Consider the following 20,203-nt stretch of genomic DNA (forward strand, 5'->3'; position numbering starts at 1 on the left):
CAGGAACAAGTGAACAGTGTTTTTATTTTTTTTCACAACAAATTAACAGCCATTAAGACTGAAGACCTGACACATAATAACCTGCAGTGAGATGTACAGAAATCCATAAGACAACATAGAATTTGCACAAGAAGGTAACTATTTGTATAAGAATTTCCTCCAGAAAATGGAAGCATGTTCTAGACAGACAGTTTTGGAAAAAGAAAAGCTAAAAAAGAATTAAAAAAAAAAAAAGGCAGGAAAATATTAACATTGGGTATCCTCAGTTCACAGTGAATGCCAGTCTTCCTGGGCCCAAATGCTACCTCTTACCTTTGTCTGCATCCTTTCAGCCTACCCTCAATGAATCCCTGTATCGTTGCAAGATAGTGAAAAATTACTTTTACCTGAGCCTTCCCCTGCTATTTCGGCTTTGCTGCAGCTCCTGTCAGCTTGCTCTGTACACAAAAAGTGCAAACTTCGACATACCCTCAGGTGAAAGACACATACACCTTCCCAGCGTGAGCGGTACTAATCACAGCTAATCATTTCAGCACTAAGTAATGCTACACAAAACATCACACAAACCCTGTTAAGCAAACTCAGTAGCAATAATTTGGGGGGAGGGGAGGACATGGAGATTAATAATTACCATGAGTTAAGCTTCCCACGTGTTGCAGTGCTTTGAAGCAATTTCTTCCACTGCCTGCATTTTGGATTTATTGTGGGTTTTTTTTTTTCCTTACCCAGAAACAGCGGAGGGCACTGGGAAGAGGCAAGAGGTTGATTTTATGCCTCACTTCTAGTGTGACCCTCTCAGAGAGGAGGCAATATAAAATTCAAGACCATATTTTTGCTTTCAATTTTTACCTCCCCTTACTTTTCTTTATGAGCAGCATGCGACTGGGCTCAGTCCTGGCTGCGTCCTCCCGACTGCCAGATGCAATCCATAGCGGGGCTTTGTGCAACCGCTGACAATCCTTACAAACACTCTTCCTGAATTAACTTTCACTTCAGGGTTAAAGTCTTTGTCCCACCCCAAAGCGTGCAGAGGATGGCATTACTGATAATCAGGTCTGGGGATGTGGGAAGGAGATGCTATGCTCCCACCAGCTGCATCTTGGTTAGCATACTCCTAGGAGAATTGCTTCATCTCCCAAAAGGGGGAACAGTTTCCATGACCCAATTCATGAAGTTAAATTAAAAAGAAAGTATGATTTCTCTGTCTTCTACCCATCGGGACACACATTTCTGTTTCTCAGCAGCGTGCTCTCTGTAGCATCTCCTGCTAAAATAAATGGTCGTTCCCTAAACAGTAATTTTTGCATCTTCACCCTTTCTCCCATTTTTGACAAAAAGCTTCCAGCATATATATTCTATTCCATAAACAGTATCAGGAGACGACCATGATGTTTTAATTTTATTTTGCAAATTACTCCAGAGTTTCAGCAGATTTGCTGGCTTCTGTGCTTGAAGGAGTTTACATCTCCCTGTGGTTCAGTAAATCTACAGGGTTTAGCTTTTGTACCTTTTACACTTCCATCTAAGGACAAGTGCAGTGGTCAAAATCAACTTCCTATTCTTTGCAGACCAGCTAAAGAGCTGGAGCTAGCAAGCCTGGCATGACCTACTTGTCAGCTTGTAGCTCTGAAAAGGTTTGTTAGTGTGGTCGAAGTGAACTTTGCACTGGCCAGACAGGCCTGGGTGACGGAGTAGACGCAAAGACTTGGTACAATACAGACCAGCCAGCGCCAACACACCTCGTGTTACCGGAAGAACGCTGCTGCCTGTTAGTGCCCACTGTGGTACTGCTTTTGTGCACCTGGCCAGTAAATACGGACTGAGATTACTGACCTGAGGTGGACTTAGGTTACTGAGACTGACAGTAAGAACTCAGTGGCATCAGTCAACCATTTTCAGCTCTTTGGTGCTTCCAAGCAGATTGAACAAAGGAACTCAGAAAAGGGTGGAGTGGGCGCTGTATTTTAGACAATAAAACAATAAAAGACATTACATTTTTGCATTTACAACAGCAGGACTTTGAATGTCATCTCCTACTGTCAAAGCTATGTCTGACTGAAGGAGTCATGAGGAACTTTGCATCATTGGTACCAATGCTGGAAAACTGCTTGACATGAGCTGGCCAACATGGGGGGTAGTGTAGTGCCGTGACACCATCTCCAATTACTTAAGTTTATCCATAACATCAATTTGTAGAATGAGTGGCTTGAAGAAGCCTGAAAACAAACATGGCCTCATTTATTGGAAGCTGAATCCCCAAAACTCCTGCTCAGTTTCCCAAGGACTGAAGGTGCTGGGCAGGGGAGATTCAATGCTTTGGAGGACAGACATCCATAAGAGGTCAATTATTGTGGTATTCTGGCAGGAGGAATTTGAAGAAAATTGCCCTTAAATGTATGACTCATTTTCTAGGGTTCTAGGAAATTCTCCTTCTGACAGGTTAAAAAGTAGTGCAAAAGAATTAAAGTGTGTTGGAAATACTAAAAGCAGGAGAAAATGGGCTTGCTGAAGTGGGATGAGGTTTGGCTGCTGTAATCCTGGCAGCGATTAGCTGTAAGTGTACACACGGCAAAGTTCAGCTACTGGCACCTGGCAAAGGTAAAACAGCAGAAACTGCAGCTGCTCTGGTTAAACGCACTCAGAGATCTTTAGTGACTAGTCTGGGTGGTGCCGATTTAAAACGCCACGACCTATATTGATAAGAAATGCTACTGAGAAATTGTTTGACTCTGTGCTCTTCGAAACGTCAGATAATCTTCAGGCTACATCTTGAATTTGTTGCTCTGGCTTTTATTAATGATAAAAGAGATGGAGCGTCTAATTAGGAGTTGCGGGAGTGGGCTTCCAATTATCGAGGTGACCATATCTAATATGTAACTATTACGCATAACCGTCCCCTGAAGGCACACATACTCAGATGAAGAGAACATGGAAAAAGGGTGTATGAAAGTCAAGGCAATATTGAGTTAAAAATGGGAAATCACCATCTTCCCTGATTTTACTTTAAAAATGGACCCATAAAATTTCCCAACGAAACTTCTTACTCTTGGAAAAAACCTACTACTTAGTGAGACTTTATCTATTTGACTGAAAATCCAACTGGAAAATACATCAGAACTATTTAAATATTTCTAAAAGATTGCGAGAGTTAAAAACTTTTTAATCCTCATTCAGTACCAAACTAAATTTTAAATTCCATCTGGGGAATAGCAACATTGTGTTTTAGCTTGTTCTAGTCAAACTAGTGCTGAACAGATAAAACAGGAACTCACAATTTCCTCCTCTTGTAAAGGTGTTGGTTGTTCAGTAGAGATATATTCCTGATCACTTTTTTTTTTCCCTCAGAAACGAAGGCTGTAATTAAAAAAAAAAAAAACACACAAAAAAAAAAACCAACAAAAACAACACTGAGGCAAATCTATAAAGTGGTTTACTGTAGAGTATGGAGAAAATGACCTTCCGAAGTTAAAGGAGAAGCTGAAATAGCCAATAATTGAAATGTCATAGAAAGAACTGAGCTGGCAAGAAAAAGCAAATATTTAAAGAAGAGAAATATTTAACAAGTCACTGGATTAATTCCTCTGCCAAGTTCATCAGAAGCAAATATATTTCTATTTGATGTCAGGGACATCAGGTAGAATCTGACTAACCTTATGGGTAGAAAACAACCTTGGGGGCCTCTTTAGCCCAGAGGAGTTTTAATGCAGAAGTCCTGTCAGTGAACACGTGTTCTTCAGTGAGGTAGATCCACCTTGGTGCTGACGACAAACAATTCCATTTTATAGAAGAAAGTTGTAATTGCTGCGCAAATAACTGCTCATTCTTCCATCTTTCACTGCTTGCTCTGGAGGAGCTGCTGTTCCTAGCAGAATCCAGCTCTTCTATTTCAAGCTGAGCATGAGATACTCCTGTCACTTGAACATACGCAAAATTTATGACCCATCAGGGAGCTGTTCCGAGTTTTGCTCTTCGCCTTCACTGGTTTCTCGCCAGCCCTCCTCCGTGGAAATAGCGTCGTGATTAAGCCAACAATCACAAACGAAAATTAGATTGTGATTTCAAGGTGATTCCTTCTCCGTTTTCTTCATCTCCAGCCTAATTGCACAGGCTTAGCAAAGGTGTACGCTTTCATGTTTTCACTCTACTGATTCAAACTGCAACATCGCTTAAATCGTGAACAGCCTCATATCGAAAAGGTTGGGTCTTAGAGGGACATAACTTCATTTAAAAACAAGGCTTGGAATAGGTCTCCAGGCAGAGTCTGTCTATGCAATGCTTTGAAATGATTAAGAATTTCTGTTCCTCCTAATTCTTCCTAATGCCAGAGTGGGAACGAAGCTGTTCAATGGAAAGTGGCCAGTGTGGCAGTGAAGACGGACGGACGGACGGAGCCTGCTCACTGCTCGGCACCTCCCTCCCCCTTCTCTTGAAGGAGTCGGGATGTCAGGCAGCCGGGTCAGCGAAAGGAGGGCTGTGCTCCTCCTCACTGACCAAATTACTGCGCGGACACTCGGGAGGAGCGCTGCCGTCGGTGGATGGCACTGCTGGCACTGGCTGCCCTGCGCCGGGGCAAGGGGAAGCCTCAACTGCCATTATTTTTACTAATATCCGAACGGTTCATCTTCAGTGCCTCTTTCATTGGACTAGCTTGTGGAATTAATATCTACGTTAAATACTGCAAAACCTTAGCCGTACATTTCATCTCAGTCTGAATTTTATCTTTGTGTGTATTACTTTTAAGAAGAAATATAAACATAATAATGAGGTTATTTAACATGGCAGAGTATACACACTCCTAACAATACTAATGACAATGTCTGTTCCATTATGTTAAATGAAAAAGATGATTTGTATATGTTCGTGGTAGCCCACGATTTAATTTACACACAACTGAATTGGTTAAATTTACAATTTAAACAGAAGATCATCTGTATGTACGTCCTGTATTTGGACAGTTCCTATATTATTGTTATATTGATAAAATTAACATATTAAAGGAACATATCAGGCCCAGCCTAAGCTGCTTCCTTGAGCACTCAACACATGGCATTTTAGTGACTGGGAGGGGAAAAAAATGAAACAATTTGCATACGTCGGTACTGTAGCAAATGACTGCATTGACGAGGTCACCATGCTAAATTGACATCATCCACACCACATCCAACTTTTAAAAATCCTCCAATATTTGGACGGTGATGCCTGTAGAAACCTCAGTAAGTGTCAGAGTCTTAGGGTGTTTTTTTCCCCCCTTGCCTGTTTAATAAGCCGTTTGTGTTTTTTTTAAATTAAGAATTCAGCATGCTTTTAATTTACACGGGGAAAAAAAGCTTGAGTGCTCTGTTTTGTTTGTGGTAACGTGGCTAGCTGTATAAAACACTATTTCTTCCTCTACTACAGACATAATTGTATTTCCAAAGGTAACTCTCATTGAATCAGATAACTAGCAATTTCTTTTGTAATCAGAACCTAATTAGGTTGTTGTTTACAGTATGTGATCAATAGCTTTTATTCTGGATCACACAGTGTCAAAGCTCTAATAATTGGTATTAAATGTAATAGAGATATTGTAATCAAACCAAATATTAAAAAATCTTCAAAACGTATGTACTATACTGGGAGGTTATTAAAATTCCCAATACTGCTTAAAATGTTTAATGTGCTGAATACAAATGATATTTTAAAGAAAGCTTTGTGGATCAAAGATGGATTTAATAATTGTAATGTTTATGAATTTGTTTTGAAAATATTTTTAATTGGATAATGTCAGAGTTTTGAATTATAATGCTATGTTCATTAGCATTTCAATAGGTTATACTATCAACTCCTTTTGACAAACAAGAATTTGATTTATTTTTTAAATCGTGAATCTCGTAATCTTTTTTATGTTGTCACTAGTTTTCAGTAATTTGATTAGCTTCCACAGGAAGAGCAACAGGAACCACATGGGCTTTGCTGGTAATGATGTGCTATATATTTCTTCTCCAAAAGCAGCTCTGATGCCTTTGAAAGTAATTTTCAGTTTCTTATCAGCACAGAATTAAAGAGTAATATTGTCTTATTTGTTATGTTCAGTGGCACAGAATATCCTAGAGTTCTATCGCATACGCAGTGCTCTGAAACCTGTATTATGTGACCATAATCAAGCGTACATAAGTGAATTTCAGAATTTATGAAAGTGTTTATTATTAGCTAAGAAATGCTCAGAAGATGAAATTGTCAATAGGTTTAATAATCTCTTAGTAAGACGTGTATTTTGCACACTCCCAAACTTCACTACAGTTTATAAAACACTAATTTGTCCTTTATAGTTGTGGACATTTCAGAGCAGGCCGGGGCATAATTGTGTAAGTCACAATGTAAATCTGTAAATTCAACATGATGAACTCCTTGCTTGGCAAAGTTATCTTCTACTTTCAATAGAAACAAAAACTGATTACTGTTGGTCATTTAGACATAACTGCTTGTAACAGTCAACAAGCCATCACAGTAAGGTATAAAGACAGCCCTTAGGAGAAATGCTGCCTATTTGACGACATTTAAAGCTTTAAAGAATTCCTTCTAATACCGCAGAAAATCATCACGAGCCAGCACAGGCTGTCAACGTCACTGAATGAAAAGCAGAGTGATCAAATCATGTACATGGGCAATACTGCCATGCAAACCATTGAAACAATGTGGGGAACTGGTCTTGCAAACAGTTCATCATGTCAGCAATGCCAAGGTCTGCAGTAGGAACAACCTGGGTGAGAGAAGCCTGTCGCATGGGTGAGTGTGCGTGACACAGCCTTGTAATTGGATCAACCATCCTTTTGTGTTGATTTTAGCAGTCGAAGAAATAAGACACAGTTTAAAGGATATCCTACCAACTCTTTTCCCTCTACAATGTGGTGATAAGAGAAGTAAGGCATGACGTTCCTGTAATTTTTTGAGCTATGTGTGAACAGATAATGCTGGTTTGGTAGAGCAAATAAATTGTATGTCATTTTTTATTAAACAAACAGTATAATAACTGGACTATATTATCACAATGGAAGCACAGAAGACCATAGACTGTACAGCTGAAACCCTGTAGCAAAATTTGTTTCTACCGCTTATCCTCAAATTTAAAGAAATGTATCTTTATCAAGCTTTCACAATGGCTGCTTCTTGTTAATTTAAAGAATCTTCACCCTTGTTAAGGCTAGATGATTATAATTAAAAGATAAACATACTGTTAGAAAGTTCTATGCCACACTCTATAGGAATTTAACTGAAAGACGTACATTATACCTGTATGCGAATTATAATGGCTTCTCAGCAGGGAACGCAGAATCACTTACAGTATGTAAACATTTAAAGAGGAAAATGCTAATACACTGAAAGAGTTTAACATCAGTAGCAATTTATCAACTGAAGAAGTTTCATGAAGTCCACTCTCTGGGAGAACATTCACCATTAGACAAAAGCCTGGCATCCTTGATAGTCTGAAGTTCAATCAATTTGAAAACCAAAACCATTCAATGAGATAAATAAGATCTTAAGAAAACTGCCATCCTCCTTCTCAGGTAAAAGCCAGAATTAAAATAATTATTATTAAAATAATCCAACCAGGTTGCTTTACAGGCAAATTTACACACTGTCTCTTTAAAACACTGCATGCCCAAAAGCCTTTTGGGTTTGGAATGTAGCACTGCACCAAGTATTTCACAAAGCCTCTAAATATCACAAGAAGCTTTTTTAGAGAGAGAAAAAAAATTCCAGCTGACTGAAACTGTTCTAGCAGGAGTGCCTCAGCTTAGCTCCCAGACCTGGAATTCCAGATAAACAACAGAGGACAGGAAACAGATTTTTATTTTTTTTTGATTTTTTTTTTTTTTTAAACACGTCCTTTTCTAATGCAGCTACAAGACGACTGACGAGCTTAGGAACAAACAGAGTGAGAGTGCAAGTGTCATCAGGGTGAGCGATGTGCTTAGATAGAAGCTTGTAGGAGGAGCGAGAGAATTCTCTGAAGATATGTGACTGGTGGAGACTCCTGCTGCGTTGTCTTTCCCAATAGCATTCTGCAAGACACAATACTTTCCTTGGTCACCGTTACACATTTTCATTGCAAAATATTTAAATCTACAGCATGAAATTCATCTTTTGTTTCAGGTCCCACCCTCCACTGTTACCTATATATCACTGTCATGGGTCGAAAGATGCAAAAGGCATAAAAACAGATGCTAAAATGACAGTATTTTAAAGTTAATTTAAAGGATAACAACACCATTACGGTAATTTTTTTTTTTTTTTTAAAAGAAGAAAGTATTAAAAAATTCCCTACTTTAGTGGTGGTTCCATGTGTAAAACCTACTGTCATTAAGCACAGCAATTTTTTTGGCAATCTGTGTTTATCATGCCAGCTTATTTTAAAAAAGCAAACGCAGGACCTGCAGTGAAACTGCAACTTCTGCAGAGTCAAGAGAACAACTTTCTCTGATACCCAGTTACTTCTGGGTAACAACAGACAAAATCTAATCCACGGGATCAGAAAAGACAGACGTTTCGAGCTTATAAAAAAATGTTCTTTCTCAAGCCTTTTCCCCTGAATTGCTGCATTATTTACATGCCTTGTCTTTTTTGCCTGGATAATTAAGCAGTACACATGTGCAAGTACAGGTTGGCAGATTATAGCAAGCTATTTAAGGAGGTCCGACAGGAATATTTCTCCATGCTTATCATCCTCGGTTTAAAAAAAAAAACAACCACCAAAAACCCAAACGAACAGGTGTAATCACAGAAGCAGAACAATTTAGACTAGGAGGGACCTCTAAGGTTATTAGGTCCAACCTACTCCATGCAAAATTGCTCAGATCTGTCCACTCAAGATTTGAAAATCTCCAAAGATGCAGCTTCTACAAAGGGGACAAGTCTCCCTCCATCCTGGGGAGGCAATGGGCCAAGGTACAAGCTACAAGTACCCAAAAGAGCAGATAGAAAGAATGAGTAGAGGGCATCAGTTTCCACGGGAACAACTGTCTACAGAGCCAGGGAGCCATTCGTGGATAACTCTCCATGTTATCCCCTCTATTTGCTATCACTAACTGGAGGGCCTTGAGGTGCAAACTGTTAGAATCGAGGCATTGGTGGAATTATCACGATATGCTTTCTTATACTCAGCCCTGGGCATTTGCTTTTTGGCAACTGTCACAGACGGAGTATGGGGCAAGACAGACCAGCAGTTCTTAGGGTAAGCTACAGTTATTGCGGCCTTCTTGTGAAAGTTCTTTGAGCCAGCACAAGATGTCGACAGATCTGTTACCATTACTGCACTCTTCCCTCACCTGTTAGTAGGCTTCATTCTAGTATCTAGAGGAAATTCTTAACAGAACCTACAGGAATGCTTTAGGTTCCTGCTAGGAATGGGCTATAGAACTGTCATTGTTTAGAAGAAACTGTGCAAATTTGTACTGGCAAAGGAGAACCTGAAAGATGTGGTCACATCCCTTTGGTGGCTTATGCCAGTGCTAATGATGCTCTGATGTCTAGGCTCTGTGCTTCCACATTGTAAAAATTAATGTACGCACCTCACTAATCATTAAGCTTCCTGAGAGACTCAGTACAAAGGGTATGGACTGACAGACATGGAGACTGACGTAATGTTTACGTCTGAAAGGGGGCCTTGGAGGTCAGGCCAAGCAGATACTCCAACAGCACGGGGAGGTTCACCTCTCTGGGGGCTGGCAATCTGTCTTCTGATGTACGAGCATCCCGTGTCCTGATGTGAACATCATTTCATGCCCTAAATTGGTCATTTTTGTTAGCCACAGAATGATGTCCAGTATGTTTCCGTGTATTTGTTAAAAGCCATATCATCCTGTGTTCCTGCAGATTATTAACCAGTTATACTTGCTAGGTGCAATGGTAATTACCATTGGATCTGCCTAAACGTGCACTACAGAGCTATTAAAATACAAAGTCAGCAGAGGCCACTTTGAGCCCAGCTCCAGATTCCTGAGTAAGGTCGTTCTTTAATACATTATGGTACCCAAACATAACAACGCTATCAAGACTTTAGTGTGAGTTACACCCATTATAATCTCGACAGACACTGAACCTTTTATATTATGGGAAGCCACCTCTGCTGTGAAATATACAGGATCCACACTCTTACCTCATTAAGACAGAGCTCTGTGTCTACAGATTCATTGGATTTCCGCTTCTTCTGTGCCTATGAACAAATGCAAAATGTATTCCCTGTAAAATTTATACATAGAGCAGCACAAAACAATTAGATAAACTCACATGGGTTGTCATACTCCTATAATTTTGGCCGTGATTTGCACGTGATTAGCAAATAAACTCTCCAAATGTAACTGCATGTTTTCCAATAACATTCACATTCTGATTTTTATTTACAGCAAAATTTCAAACAGTCAGCTAAGGGTACTTAGTAATTACAATGATGAGTGCCATCAGCTGCAGAGAACGTGTTATGTTCTGTGGCCCCGTAAAAATCGGGCTGGATGTTCATGAGAAGCAGCGAAATATGACAGTTAATAATTACCATAATACCACTGCATAGTAACAAAAGACATATCATGTATCTCAGTTTTAGGAAAATATACCACACAGGAGTATTTTATCCTTAATGATTCTTGCAATTTCTCCAAGTATTATTATGAAAATACAAATATAATTTTAATACACTGCATGGCTGCCTCTTCTAGAAAAGTCATGTCTTTTAACATATATACCTGTAAGTCAAATTGAGCTGTTTGTTAACATTGCGTTCACTGATTATTATATATGGAATATTATTAAATGCAGGAATATTTTACATGATCCAAGCCTAAAAAATGAATCTGCTATATCTTTGGCCATGTCTTATGATCATCTGTTGCTAATACCATGTTCTCTTCACACTGACTCAAGTAAGAAGCATTTCTGGTGGCAGCATCATCCAAAATGAAAGCAATTGTATGCACTCCGTCTAGCGTCATAAGGTGTTTAATATTTCCATTGCTCAGGTGAACACGACTGTGCTGGGAGTTTTCTGCTTTTCTGTAATAGCAATAGCAATCCCCACCGTGCTGAAGATATCTTCAGTAAATGGTGCTGTGGTTGATTTAAGTACTTCAGTGGTTCTCAGTATCATTTCTTTCATTGTATATTCCAGAAATACAAACAGCACCCTTTTATAGGAGCTACTATACAATACAACTATACAAACGTACAATCACGTCTTATAACAGAAGACTTGGATTTACACATTGAAACTACTGACTGCACTGAGGAAGTTTGATACTTCCTGGAAGTTTTGTTGGTCTTGCAAGTTATTTCCTGCAAAAAACCGAGGATCTGAACCTCGTCGCGTTGCATTCGTTTTAGGCTACAGAATCCCACTGGTTTTGGCAGAGATGGACTGGACTAAAGCTGATGTGAGGAAGTGCTGAGCATTCTGATTATATACCCTCGAAAGTTCCGTTCCACATACAGATATTTTATTTTATACCTGAGAGACACTGGTGCTGCCCATGGATACAAAATAGTCTTCGACCTAATTACTGATTTTAGAATCCAAATGAAGGAGCTGAACTTCTCATTAGGAAGCACATTTTCTGCTTTTCATGATACTTTTATGTTTATAAATATATATGTTAGAGACAACTGAAAAACTAAACCAGCTGGGATTTAAGAGAAAGACAGCTTAACTATAGTAAGAATGCATACTGTATATATGTTGATAGTTTTCAAATATATGACAAAATAATAGCTCGATTCATTAATAAACACCCTCCGCGAAATCTCTCTCTTACATACCCATTCTTGTAATTAGTACCATTAAAGTGGTTATGGTAAGCATAAATTTAAGTATCGAAATGGAAAAAGAAATGCCTGGAAGTAAATTTGCTGCAACAAGAAGGAACACAGTGAAGCCTTCCTGCCATGTCTGGAGTACAGGTGGTATTCACAGAGGTTAGGAAACTTCTTTTAATGGCACATGGGTAGATTTCAACTCCTAAATGGATGGCTCCAAGGAGACGGGTAAAAAAGGAGAAACTGGATTTCAATCCTGATTTTCTTACATCCTAAACACCCATACTACATTGAATTGGAATGTGAGGCGTCATAGGAGGCCTCAGGTTCAGAGCTTCGGACCTTCACGGTGTAAACTCTAAGGACCGTAAAAGCCTCGTATTTCTTAGTTCATCATTCAGTGCTGAATTTCCTAATTCACGCAAGCATCTGTCTATTGGAAACGTTGTGCTTTGCTGCTTACACCTGCTCCGGATTCATAACGTTGTGCTAACTACAAGTCTGCTCTTGCTAGTTGGTCTCAACACCAAAGTTAAGATTTTTGTTCCTTCTGTACTGTGTTTCTCAAAAGAGAAAAGAGAAATATATCATTATTTTGTCTACATGCAGTAAAATCTTTCTTTACTTCATTCAGCCTCATAAACAACAGAGTGCAGCAGATAAAACATATTTACCTTTGAGAACACTATTTTAAGGGTAAAACCAACAGCTAGAAACAAAATCAACATAAAAAAAACGCTTTTCAATCATTGTGATCAATATTCCCTAGCTTTCATTTGGAAGGTAAGACTTCTCTGTATGCATATACTTAATGCAGTCATTCTAACATCAACAACACTTATTCACATGCATCCTCTATTATAAAGTCCTCCTTTCTTAGAAATGAAAAGTAATTTTAATAAATAGACAGGCTTTTCTCTTATCAAAACAGAAAAGACAATATCTTCCATTTAAAAATACAGCAAAAATGCAACCTCTTTCTTTGGGGGAGGGGGAGAAGGCTGAGGGAAAGAATAAACTATCATTTTGCGGATGAGATGAGACATTATATGCCAAGTTTCAAATTGGAAGAGTACGTTTTTACTGTTGAGTTATAAACCTGTAAAAACGGGTTATAATGGAAATGCTGGCATAGGCTGCACTACTGTGATACAACGGTGCATTACTAAATCACAAGTAATGGAAAAAAAACCCCACTCTACATGTTGAAGAGAGTGCTATAGAAAGCGTATGTCCTGTAATTACAACCTAAGGGGGAAATTCTTCCTGCCCTTCTCTTGCGTAGAAAGGACTCTACATGTAGCAGAACTGCTGTATTTGTGCTACACTTTATTAGAGGTAAAAAATCAGGACTTGGAGATTACGCTGATAGCCTTGGTGGAAATACGCCCAGGCTGGGAGACATGTATTTGGATTATGAAGGATATCCTCAGCCATCGGATATTTACCTTACAGCATCTTCCATTATCCAAAAAGATTAAACAATAGAAAAGTGTGCCCATCACGTACAGCTGCAGACAATTCTGACACGGACTATCTAAGCCATCAACAAATTTGGGAAATGAGAGTTCATTATGCCAGATGCCAAAGATTCACTGCCAAATCCCACCTCAGGTCTCCTACCTGCCTAACATATGGGCAGGAAGGTACCTTCAAAGGTGCTGGATATCTAATTCGACAGGAGTAGAATAGCACACACAAATGGCTAATAAGTCTGTATTCAAACTGTTGTGTTTTTTTTTTTTTTTAATATAAAGCTCTTATCTGGTGAAAAAAAGATCTATGGAAATTTCGTCACTAAACAAAACAAAAGCAAGGCTGGGCTGATAAAAATAATAATTAAAATAACAGTGAAAGAAAAGCAGCTTAAAATAACTGGCTAAACATACGGAAAGAGGTATGAGATCTTTTCTACTGAGGTAAAATAGCATTTGCTAATGACTTAAACAGTCAGCTGTGACAAGACTGTAAAACAAAGTTAGGGAAGTCGGGTTGACACTCGCCCTGGCTTCGCAGGGAACTATAATTCAGTAATGTGGGCTACTCTGAAGAAGTTGTCCCCATACTGCCAACAACCTTGCACTCACTTTAGCTTTTATAGTCCATAAAAATGAACATCTGCTTTTACAGAGAACCTTATCACTGTGGTAGCATAAGCAACAGATGATATTTAGAGATAATCACATTCATGCACCTCCTGATGAGCTCTTTCGTACCCCGTACGTTAGTCACGCAAGCCTTGTTTTGGTCTTTGCAGCCTTTAGCTTTTAATATGTGAATTCAAGTGTTGGACTTGGTCAAGAGCTGGTAGAGAAACCAACTGCATGTCCAGAAAAGAAAAAAAAAATCTCATGATCAGAAACAGAATATTACTTATTTCTTTCCTAGAAAGGAAGGAGAATCAGGGCCAGCAGAGGAACTAGCAGTTTTCTGAAAAGAGAAAGGAATATTGTTTATAGAGATATTTCTCCTCCAGACACAGGACTCTGTGGACCTCCACGTTTTGTTCTAATCGCAATGGCTCCCAGATGAGTTCAATCATATGTCCTTGCTCAGACATCGCCTAACCTAGTCTTCTCTTGTCTTGACCTGACCTAATAACCACCACAAGATCCTCCCGAACCTAATCACTCTCTGCTTTCCTTCCCCAAATCCCTCTGCCTCCATCCTTTGCAGACGTTATAACCCAGGACATATTCCCAGAAACGCTATCTTGCAATTATGCATCCAGCTTCTACAAATCACAGCGCTACATGGTTAATAAATGCATTAAACACTGCAGTAGTATCTCACCAGGAGTCAGTACACACGTTATTTATGGCTTGTCATCCAGCAGTATTTTTATATATCCAGTACAGCATGTATATCTATGTTACTCACAGCAAGGAAAACGTCTGAGGATGGTTCCAGACGGAGGTGAGCTTTAATTTGGAGGGAAGGAGAAGCACGTAAAGGGAAATAAATGCATTGGACCTGAATGCAAACAGGCATGGAGTGAGCATCCAAACTCAGAAACCAGTCCCTTGCTGTTAGCTACACACTTCGGGCCTTTATGAAACATATTGCTTAGACATTACAGTGAGAGGCAACAGAAGTATCATTACCATAGAGATCTGTTATGTGGGTTGTTTTTTCAGCTAATTTTAATGAGTGTGCCTTTGTCCTCTCCTGAGATGCCTGGTTAGTTATGCTCATATTAACAAGCCTTTCTGAAGAAAAGGGACAAACCTCTCAGAATACATCCTTCAAATGACCACGCTTCTGAAGTAGCTGTAACAAATGAGGGCGCTTGCTCTTTTTGCTCTTCTCTTGTGTTGATTAGAGAGATTTACTATGCAACTAACCTGTTTTTCCAACAGGAGGACACAACCAATAAGTGGAGAAATATACAGACTGTAAAAATGCAATCAGTTTAACTCTTCTGCGCTCACTAAGCGGTAGGTGCATCTATCACAATTGTCAATAGTATTTTCTTATTAGCGCAGTAGCACTATGCCACGCTGGAGTATAAATTACCTTCAACAGGGAAGATAAGTAAAGTGGGGGTCAGAGACACAGGCCACTAAAATAAGGATCCAATTCAGCACAGAGTAATTTTGAAACCCATACTGTACTGCCAGGGTGCAGAGCTATTTAAGCTATAAAAACAATCAGCTTTGCACAATCCTATAACAAAGAAGTTAGATCTTTTGTTTCTGCTGCTTTGGTTTTCTCCTCTGCTGAATCAGCCCTCAAGATACAAGCTTGGGGCATGAAATTATCGGTCGTCATTCTGCATAAAAGCACTACAGTGCTGTCATCCCACTCTGTACAGTGAAGAAAGTATCTTTTAAAAACAAGCATTACCAAGACATTGCTGGCACTAGTCTCCAAAGCTATGTAGATAACACCCAGCACAGTAAGGATCAAATCGCAAGTTTTTCAGCTGGGAGACATTAAATAAAGCAAACCAATTATCCCCTTGCGCCCAAATACACACAGGGGAAACACGCACAGAGTTTTACAGGCTGCAATACAGTGCAACAAACAGTTTATCAGCCAGTCCCTTCAGATCCCATCACCTCCCAGCACTAAGCTCCTGTCCCCCGTAGCTTTGTACATGTCCTAAAATCACACAGTCTGTCCCTGTTCTCCTACAGGGGTCTCGTCAGGCGGCAGACCCCAGGCAGCCCTGAGCACTTGCAGGATGCCCCGGCTGCCTTTGGGTCCAGCCACCCTCTGGTTTGCCAGTTCGAGCATTCAGAAATCATGGGTCAGGCCCCATCCAAAACCAGCAGACAGCTGCTCAGTGGGCAACACTGCACAGAGACAGATCTACCTTCACAAAGCTCTGGCTTTTTTAAAGCAACGCTCATGGCATGTTAAAAGTCCCCTTATTCCTCAACGTTAATAGATTCTTGCTGGTTTTGAGTACTTAAGGATCAGAACCAAGGGACAGAGGGCAACCTCAAAGCAGGGAGGTCTGTTTTATGGTCAGGAAAGGGAAAAAGTGATGGTGGGTTCCCTGAGATCATTTCCACGCATTCCTTCAGGAGGAAAGGGGGTTGAAAAGAAAAGGCTTCACCCCAGGGCAGGCATGAGGAATCCTCTGGGAAGAGGGGCTTGGACACATGTAGGTCCCTGTTTTGCTACAGCCAGCTTTCCAGCTCTTCGGTCACCAATGAGGTAGCATGGCCCAGTCCTGCTGGACAGGGCTAGGTGGGCTGGGAGCAGTGTTTCTTCCCCAGGCCACCTGCTAATGATGGATCAAACTAGCTCTGGTCTAACAGGTGCCCAGTGCAGAGACCTGGGTCTCTTGATAGCTGTAGCTAGAAACATACTCAGCAGCAGACAAGACTTTAGAAATCTGAGAAACAGGCCTATTAGCCAATAAAGTCCAATACAGGTAGAGAAAAACCTCCTCCCTCCAACCTCTTCAATCTTAAATTTATGAGAAAATTTGATTGGGGTGGTAAGGTGGGAGTTTGGGAGTAACCCTTCCAAAATGAGCAGAAACAAGTGCGGAAAGAAGGAAAGATGACCTGTTCTGTATGAATTATTGGGGGACTATTCCCAGATACTTATGTTAGTAAAGACGAGACCCATCTCTCACTGCACTTATATGGCTGGGACAATATGGCACAAAAACTACCTAACAGCAATCTTAAAGGTTTTATAAAAAACAGATCCTACCAGAAACACCAAACTGATCAAACAGCTTACAAGGACCAGACACGGAGATCTTCAAATATTTATTTCAAGCAATTAGTCTCCTAGTGAGCACAGCACAAAATATGACACCCAGCCAAGGCAACTGAACTGACTGACTTACCTTTCATGGCAGTACAGTAACTTGCTAACGATTTTGTTTTCGTGTTCAGTCATTCATTTATCTGAGCAAAATGAATTTCTGTAGTCCTAGATTCTTGCTTCCTATTTTTAGGGGATATTATGCAATTCTCCTAATATGGTCTTTTTATGGATTTGCCTCAAGCAAATATTTTTTGCATTAGGAAGGGCAGAGGAGAAAACAGAATACTAAAAAGCATAGAAGGAATAAGTTTTGTTAGGTTACTATCTCAACAGTTTAGAGTGCCCAGGTTGTTTTGTTTTGGTTTTTTTCCTCTAGTTATAAAACTGAACATCCATGTAATCCAAAGTCGAGTTGTCTGGGATTTTATTATTAAAACCCATTTCCCCAGTGATTCACTACAGCTAACAACCCAGCGCACACATAGCAGTTACAGGTAGCATCTGCCTGGTCTGCACTGAACAGCATCTAAAGAAAAGCAGCACGAACACAAAGCCATTACAATCCCAGTGAAAAGACATACTCGGCTTTTAATTTTGAACAAAGATAAGCCATTGAAGAATTGCAGATCCCACAACGCTTCCCCGGGCTGGAGTGTGTGCCCTTGCGTGTCCGAATATGCAAACAGAGTTGTTCTGTCTGGCAGCAGGCGAAGTACCTACCTCCCCTATTAGACTGGGCTTACGTGGTGCACTGGAGTGTGCCGCAAACACTCCTGAGCAGCTGTCAGCCATGGCTACTAGGGGACTAAAAGCAGCTCAGCCAGAACAGCACAGGCCTGCATTGCGCTAATGAGCCTTGAAAAGAGGCACCATAGTAATGCAGCTCCAGTGCTTCTGCCCCACATCTCACACCTCCAGGTGTGCCTCGGCAGGGAGCTGCCGGCCGGAGGGCGGCTGCGACGTGCTGCTCTGTGACAGGCAGGTGGTCACAGGCACGTTCTCCTTCACACCGAGCAGGTGACAGGACGGTCTGTGGCTGGAACTCTCTGCTAAGAAAAACTTGGGAGCCTCCCAAGCCCAAAAGCAGAGTTGCAGGGAGGGAGCTCAGTAGGGATGCTGGCCGCATCGGTCGGCCTCGTGAGACATCCAGCTCCGAGCTGTCAGCAGGTGGAAGATATTAAGAAAACAAGGTCACACATTGCCTCCGTGCTCGGGCAGCAGGACCAGGGGTGCCGTCCTCTGGTTCTGCAGCTGGAAGGAAAGATCAGGCAAGCTTGCTTGAACACCAGTCTGCATGAAGCCTTGAGCGCTGAGCATTGCAGGAAGCTTCTGTGTCTGCTATGCCAACCTTAAGCAACTGATATTATTGCTGGTTTCTTGAGCACCGCGTTCACTCATAAATTTTAAAAGGGAAGGGAAGAGAATGACCATGAACATCTGCTTTTGGTTAAGTGCCTGAAAATGTTCAAGAATTTTCTCTTTATTAACCATACGGCTATGCGCGTATGTGTTGTGAGTACTGGCATGGTTACGCACGGAAAGAAAACACAGAAAGCCTAAAAAGGCTTTCAAAACACTGCAGGTAACAAGTGACTTCGCTGCAGTTGCAGGGAGGTGAAAGCAAAGCTGCAGATACTAAAGTATCCTCGCACAGAAAAGCAGAAGAAACTAGCCATTTAGTTGAGGCGCCCATCATACAGCTACGCCCTCCCCTCCTCAGTCTTAGTTACACTTCTCAAGCCCGTTTCCTTACATCCGCAGTTATGTGACTATGCCTGTACCTGAGTCCCATCAAATCATGACATTATTTGGAGACCGCTTTTTTTTCTTTCTTTTAGAAGTAATTCTATCTTGAACAGCTGTGATTTGGATTAATTGGTGAATTTTGCGTTTTTGGCACAACACGCTCTCCAGAAGTGCCACCGAAATAAAAATTTAAAGCATTTTCTCCTTGTTCCTCTAATCCTGTAGCTGGGTTCTGCAGGTGCACAGATGTCCCCTCAGAACTGGCAGGGCTGAAATTTTAGTGAAGTTGCTGCAGTATTTGCTTCAATATCCATGTTCCTTTCTAGCACTGAAAATACCATTCAGGATAAAAATATCAGAAAGATTATTTTTAAATAATGCAATCAAATTTACCAAGGCAAGTCTATAACAAAACCAGGCTATGGCAGACTGCGGTCTTGACCCGCAGCTGGTCCCCAGGAATTCAGCCAGAGCCACGCACGTAACATGAAAAATTTCACCCAAATAGAATGTTTTGGCAAAGTTCAAAGTCACTGAATACAGGACTTTTTTTAATGCAAAACGTAAGACTTCAACTTTAAGCCTAGCTGCTAGATGTGGCTATAATAATTTTTATTTTCATTAGAATATACGTCTTTATACTTTTGTAGAAAGGTATTCAAATTCACTGTTAGTACTCCCGATTAATGAATTCTGACAGCATTTTAATTTCTAAAAGTGAATGAGTATCATAAAATCTTGATTGTTGGCATTTTATTTCTCTACGACAAGCATATGTTTCAACAGATTTAAGTCATGACTGAAAAAAACTAAACATCCAGCTAGCCCTGTGCACAGATCTCCATTAGCTAAGCTAGGCCCTGGTTTGTCCTGTCAGCTTCCTAAACGTTATTAAAAGGCCCCTGCAATATGGATCTTAAAACTCAATACTTGCGAGAGACTTTGATGTAGCATCCTACATTCATTCCTCCCCTGCTGAAGTGAGTGAAGGAGAGAAAAATCATCCCTTCTCAAAAATACTAGGAGTGAAATCCTAACACTAATTCTCTTTAATGGGCTGTAACTATAGTGGACTACGCTTTAATGGATGATGTTATAGCGGCCTTCCTCATATCCATTATTTACACGTGAACGATGCTCTCACACGCAACTGTTATGCTGTAATTAATGACGTTATTCAAATAAGCAGAGAAACTCTCATGTAAGAGGAGTCTGCAGAATCCTGACCTTATTAGAAAGGTGCCTTGTTCTTTGCTGCCCTGATCCCACTGCGCCAACAGGAATTCTTCCACTGGCCAGGCAGCGGCAAGTGAAAATGAAAAGCAACTTCCTAATACGATCTGCATACGTGGCCTCCAATTTGAGCTCATTAAGAAGCACTGAGAAATTTTTTCCATCACTGAAATAATTTCTCAGACACAAAAAGTATGGTGATTGTTAGATG

General features: G+C 40.4%; 1 protein-coding gene across 1 annotated transcript in view; it reads right to left on the bottom strand.

The window, feature by feature from the left end:
- Positions 1-6,969: 6,969 nt before the first annotated feature.
- The window catches only part of GFRA1 (GDNF family receptor alpha 1), a 141,659-nt gene continuing 128,425 nt past the window's right edge, over positions 6,970-20,203 (bottom strand). The window contains exons 8-9 of the mRNA XM_074592357.1: positions 10,136-10,192; positions 6,970-8,042 (exon numbers count right to left, since the gene is read on the bottom strand). Of these exons, the coding sequence (XP_074448458.1) occupies positions 7,881-8,042; positions 10,136-10,192 (219 nt within the window). The 3' untranslated portion in view covers positions 6,970-7,880. The remainder of the gene's footprint in view (positions 8,043-10,135; positions 10,193-20,203) is intronic.

The sequence above is a fragment of the Larus michahellis genome, chromosome 6 (assembly GCF_964199755.1).
Source record: "Larus michahellis chromosome 6, bLarMic1.1, whole genome shotgun sequence".
In the NCBI taxonomy this organism is placed as follows: Eukaryota; Metazoa; Chordata; class Aves; order Charadriiformes; family Laridae; genus Larus; species Larus michahellis.